Source organism: Trypanosoma conorhini (genome assembly GCF_003719485.1).
Source record: "Trypanosoma conorhini strain 025E chromosome Unknown Tco_14.4_contig_00950, whole genome shotgun sequence".
Taxonomy (NCBI): Eukaryota; Euglenozoa; class Kinetoplastea; order Trypanosomatida; family Trypanosomatidae; genus Trypanosoma; species Trypanosoma conorhini.
Genome location: NW_021705046.1, coordinates 1 through 5,018, shown reverse-complemented (window position 1 = coordinate 5,018; position 5,018 = coordinate 1). Strand labels below are relative to the sequence as shown.

The 5,018-nt window shown below is 58.9% G+C and overlaps 2 protein-coding genes across 2 annotated transcripts, besides 7 other annotated features; both read right to left on the bottom strand.

Annotated features, from left to right (window-relative positions):
* Positions 1 to 16: part of a microsatellite that runs on past the window's edge.
* Positions 17 to 323: 307 nt separating this feature from the next.
* Positions 324 to 370: a microsatellite.
* Positions 371 to 695: 325 nt separating this feature from the next.
* Positions 696 to 731: a sequence feature (A-rich).
* A 143-nt stretch (positions 732 to 874) lies between these two features.
* On the bottom strand, positions 875 to 2,200 carry Tco025E_09016 (putative nucleolar RNA binding protein; the record flags this gene model as incomplete). Its single annotated transcript, XM_029375845.1, has 1 exon — positions 875 to 2,200. One exon carries the CDS (start codon positions 2,198 to 2,200, stop codon positions 875 to 877), a length of 1,326 nt encoding a protein of 441 aa, XP_029224031.1.
* Positions 2,201 to 2,398: 198 nt separating this feature from the next.
* Positions 2,399 to 2,469: a microsatellite.
* A 132-nt stretch (positions 2,470 to 2,601) lies between these two features.
* Positions 2,602 to 2,624: a microsatellite.
* Positions 2,625 to 2,816: 192 nt separating this feature from the next.
* Positions 2,817 to 4,490, bottom strand: Tco025E_09015 (pleckstrin domain-containing protein; the record flags this gene model as incomplete). Its single annotated transcript, XM_029375844.1, has 1 exon — positions 2,817 to 4,490. One exon carries the CDS (start codon positions 4,488 to 4,490, stop codon positions 2,817 to 2,819), a length of 1,674 nt encoding a protein of 557 aa, XP_029224030.1.
* Positions 4,491 to 4,710: 220 nt separating this feature from the next.
* Positions 4,711 to 4,758: a microsatellite.
* Positions 4,759 to 4,955: 197 nt separating this feature from the next.
* Positions 4,956 to 4,983: a microsatellite.
* Between the last annotated feature and the right edge of the window lie 35 nt (positions 4,984 to 5,018).

The window sequence follows — 5,018 nt, the reverse complement described above, 5'->3', positions numbered from 1 at the left end:
CACACACACGCAGCACGCTCTTTCCCTCCTTCTCTCCCCCTCCATTTCGGCCCTCTCCCTCACACGCGCGCGCGCACACGGATACGTGTACAGAGGCATATGTAGATATGTATGCGGCGTTTTTGCACGCACTTATTTCGGCGTGCCTCCACCCTCCTCCATTTCCTTCCCTCTTCATAATTTAAATGTTTATTGTAAAAAAAGAAAACGAACAAAAAACAGAAGGAAGCACACAAACGAAAAAAAAAAATGAAAAGAAGCAAAAAAGAAAAGAAATGAAGGAGAGAATAAACTTCCTTCACCCCTTTTGTGTCTGCTTCTCTTTGTTTTTTTTTTCGTTCTGTTGTTGTGTGTGTGTGTTGTTTTTTTTAGACGGTGATGCAAAAGAAGAAGCGGAAAGGCACAAAACAGCAACGACCTCGACAGCAGCGGCAGACGCGTGTGTGGGTGTGTGTGGAGGCAGAAGACCCACCTGAGCAGCCGCCAGATGCACCCCAATAAGTAAAGTACAAAACGTCCTTCCAGACGTCCTACTGCCCCTTCCATAGAGTGCGGCTGCCGCTCCGCTCCGCCACGCACACACACACACAGACGCCCTCCTTCTTTCTCTCGCTCGCCCGCTTTGGTACCGAGTTGTGTCCAGCCACGCATGCACGCACGCTTACGCGTCTGTCGTGTCTTTGCCTATTTCCTCCTTTTTTTTATTTTGTTTAGTTTTTTCTTCTTCTTTTCGGATTCCACGACTTCTTCCTTCGCACTTGTCTGCTGCTTTTCCCTGCAGTCTCTTTAGCGCCTCTCCCTCCTGCTCCGCCCGTTGCTTCAGCGGTGGCGGTGGCGGTGGCGGTTACGGCAGTCGCAGATGCGGCTCCCGTGGTTATCTGCGCTGTTGGAATCCGCCGTCGTTTAGGCGTGCGCGCTTGTACGGCGCCCCGCCCCCGCCGCCGGTGTTGTAGTTATTATTGCTGTTGTAGTTATCCCCGTCACCCGGCTGCGGGCGCTTCTGCTGCAGCCTCGCACCCCCGCCGCGCGCGTTGCCGGACTGCCCGTACGTCACCCCCTCCTCAAACTGACGCAGTCGCGCCTCCACCTTGCTGCGGTACTCCAGCGCCGGCGCGTTGTCGCCCTCACCGAAGGAGTCGATACGAGCACTAAGGGAAGTCTTCGCCGCCAGCACGCGGGACATCGTCCCCTTATTCGGGGCGGCAGCCTTCGCCACGACCTGGGCGTTGTACAAGATGCCATACTTGGGGGTGGCCTGTCGCTGCTTCAGGGCGCGGAAGAGGGCCTTTTCGGCGCCAAGAATCTGCACCGTGGAGGAGGGGTACTTTGCAAGTGACAGGAGTGAGCCGGCCTTCTGAATCAGCCGGGCGCCAATCTGCTCACCCACCATCGTGGTGAGATTCGGGGCGATGGTTTGCATGCGGGAGCTAAGATAGGCGGAGAGCGTCTCGCGGTACTTCGTGGCCGCCACCACCTCGCTACAGAGGCGACAAATGTTTTCAATGTCTTCCTCAGCAATCTCTGTGCCCATGGACACCATCGCCGCGTCCTTCACCTTCTGCTCCAACTCCTCATCCAGGAAGTCGGAGAAGTCCGTGTCGCGCACGTTAAAGCGCGTCTTGGTGGCCAACACAATCTTGGCGTACAGCAGGTTGTCGTTGACGATCTTTGCCAGCTCGGGGAAGTGCCACCCGTACCACTCCCGGGCCCGCATAGCGTACTTGTTGATCTCCTTGTCCAGGTCCTCGAGCAGCGCCACCGCCTGCACCACCATCATGTCCACCTTGTCCGGGGAAAACTTCAGCTTGTAGCGGTTCAAGTTGTGCGCCAGGCCCAGCGCCGTCTGGTTGAGCTGCTCCGCCGAGACCTCCTGCAGCAGTGCCTCGAGGTTGGCGCGCAGCGCGCGGAAGGTGGCGAGGGTGTCGTCGCCGTGAATGCAGGGGATAGCCAGCGTCTCCTTGATGGCCTTCGCCAGCTTGGAGTCGGCGACAGCGAGCTCCTCCGTGATCTCCTTCTCCACCAGGTTCTTCTTGAGAAACCTGCGCACCGGCTTGGAGAGCTCCCCGTTCACCACCTGCGTCGTCGTCGCCAGCGCGTCGGCGGTGCTCTTGAACTGCAGCATCGCCTTCAGCCGCCGCTTCTCGCCGTCCACCTTGAAAAGGGCGACACCGGCAGGGAGCTCCAGCAGGGCGTAGACCATCGTTGCGTGTGCGTGTTTTTTTTTATCTTTGCTTCGCTTCGCGTGAGGGTAACGTTGGGTGTGATTCCACCTCTTTTTTTTCTTCGCTTCTCTCCCGTTGGGTCCCGTGCGTTTGCTCGCCGTCCCGAGGAGTGGGGGTGGAGCGCGAGAGAAGGAGTAGGAAAAGAGCCTCAGCGGCCGCCGCAAAGCGTTGATTCCCACACACACACACACACCCGCAGATATGCATATGAACACACAGATGTATTACACACACACACACACACACAAGTCGAGGGAGGGAGTGACGGGAGCAGAAATGGACACAAACAATATTTATCCACGCAGAGACTGCGGGACGGAGGGGGAGGGGTTGACGGAGAGATCGATAAGTAAGTAAGTAAACAACACAGACATAAATACAGACAGCAGCGGCAGCAGCAGCGAGGGCGGGAAAGAGCGAGTGGAGGTGCGCAGCTCGGCGTTCACGTGACGTGGCCCGCAAGGTCCGTTGTTGATGCATCGCCTCGCAGCGCACCGAGGCACGCCCAGAGAGAGAACAGTAGAAGAAGACAAAAACAAAAAAAGCCACAACAACTAATCATCGCAGTAATAAAGGCAGAAGGAACTTCACGTCTCATGCGTCCCGGATGGCGCCTTCGGCGATGCCACGGCACATCTCGCGCAAGTCGCCCTCAAGGACGTCCGCGACAATCTCCTGCACGCTGAGGATGAACGGTCGGAGATCGTCCGTCACGCGGTTCTCGAGCGGGGTGATCATCGTGGCCTTGAGGCGCTTCAGCGACGGCTGCACGTGCTCGTCGCGGAAAAAGTGCACCGCCGTCTCGTAGAGCAGGGCGGCGAGGGACTCCTGCGCCGTCGTGCGGGCGTCGCCCTCGACAAGGTCGCGAACCTCGCGCAGCACGGCATCCCACGGCCGCCGAATTTTATCGCGCTCAAAGAGCGTCTCAAAGGTGAAGACGCCGTTGGCGATGACGCGGCGCAGCGGCATGACTACGCCCTCCTCCACCGCCCGCCACTCAAAGACGCGGTCGTTGAACTCCCACTTCATGGCGGCGATGGGCTCGCGCAGCTGCCACAGGCTCCGCTCCGCCTCGTAGCACTCCCCAATGGAGTTATACAGCGAGGCAAGGAACATGCGGTCAGCCCTAGGCTCGTAGCAGACTTTGCCCTGCGACACGCACGCCACGTATATCCTCGGCAAGGTGGCGTACACCCCGCAGAGCCTTGTCGCCACTTTGGCTGCAAGCTTCCTCAACGGCACCTCCACCTGCGCCGCCAGAAAGGACCTGGTCTCACCGCTCATGTAGTTGTGCACCTCCTCCCGAAGCGGCTCCTCAAAGGCGTTTAACTGCTCCATGTTGTCCCGCACACTCGCCTCCACCATCATTCTACGGCTGCACGTTTTCCCCTGCGTTGCGTGCCATTTCCCCCAGACAAATTTTCGCAACAACTCATCGGAGGCCGCGGTAAACAAATGCAGCCGTGACATGCGATCCTTCCAAGAGCTTCCGGACATCTTCAGCAGAAACTTTGGAACAACTTGAGCATCAACCAGCTCCGTAATGGCGTCCTGCAGAATTGCCGTCTCGACCCCGCTGAACTCAAGCGAGTCTGGCAGCCCGCACATCACACGGGCGCGGCGCAGTGCCTCGATAAACGCCCTCTGATGGACCTTGTCCTTCGTCGCAAGGCGCTCCGTGAGCCAGTGGGTCCGGTTGAAGACGCCACACCACACCTCGTAGCGGTCCTTCATGGGAAACTGCAGATGGATGCTGCCGCGCCGCGGATGGTACAACTCCACCGTCAGCTCCGGGTACGTCTCAGGCGGTGGTACTTCGGCGCGGACGACGGAGCAGGCGGCGGCTAATCGATCCAACCGCTCCTCCGTCGCCTGCGTGGCGTTGCAGTTCACCGCGACGCTGCCCAAGTTAATGGTCCCTAGCGGCTGCTTTTGCTCCAGGTAGTCGTTGCGGGAGCAGTAGTAGTCCAGCAGGAAGTCGCCGCGGACGACGAAGAAGCGGGGCCTCCAGCGCTTCCAGTGCTTACTCAGCTTGGCGGCCATGAACTGGTCCCGGTCGTTGACCTGCGCAGGGACCTCCGGGGCGCGGTACAACCTCCACGCCGCCGTGCCCCCGTTTCGGGCCTCGGACTCGTGCTGCATCGCCCTCCGCACCCGTTGGACCATAAACCACATGTAGAGCTTCTCGTACTCGCGGCCGAAGGCGTCAAGGAAGACGCTCGCGAGCTCCCGCGTGTCGCTCAGCTCCGCACTGAAGGAGGACCCCATGCTGCAGCCCGGCGCCACGCAATGGGGGCTCGCCGTTTCAAAAAAAAAAAAAAATTCGTGCAGCCCCGCCTCTTTTGCGCGCTGCTGGCGTCGCCGGTCCGTCGCTGCCCTGCCTACCTGCTGCGTGTGTGTGTGTGGGTGGGGGGGGGCGATGTGAGGATGAGAAGAAGGAAGGAAAAAAAATAAGTTGGGGAACTAACGGCATGAGCCCCCTACCCCCCAAAACAAATAAAAAAAAACAGCAACAACAACAACCGCAAGAAAAACATCTCCGCGACAGGTGCGGCGAGAGCCAAAGGCAAGTATTCCCGCCTAGGCGCAGCCATGCGCACGCCGCGACGAGAGACCGCGCGAGAGATGTCAGACGAATAAACGGCGCCCACCTCAACCGCAGAAACAACAACAACAAAAGGCGACGCGAGTGCCGCTGCGGCCCAAAGTAACCACCAGAAAGGGCGCGACAAACACGACACGCACGCACGCACGCATGCACACGCATGTGTGAATCAATACTCCCCCCACAAGTAG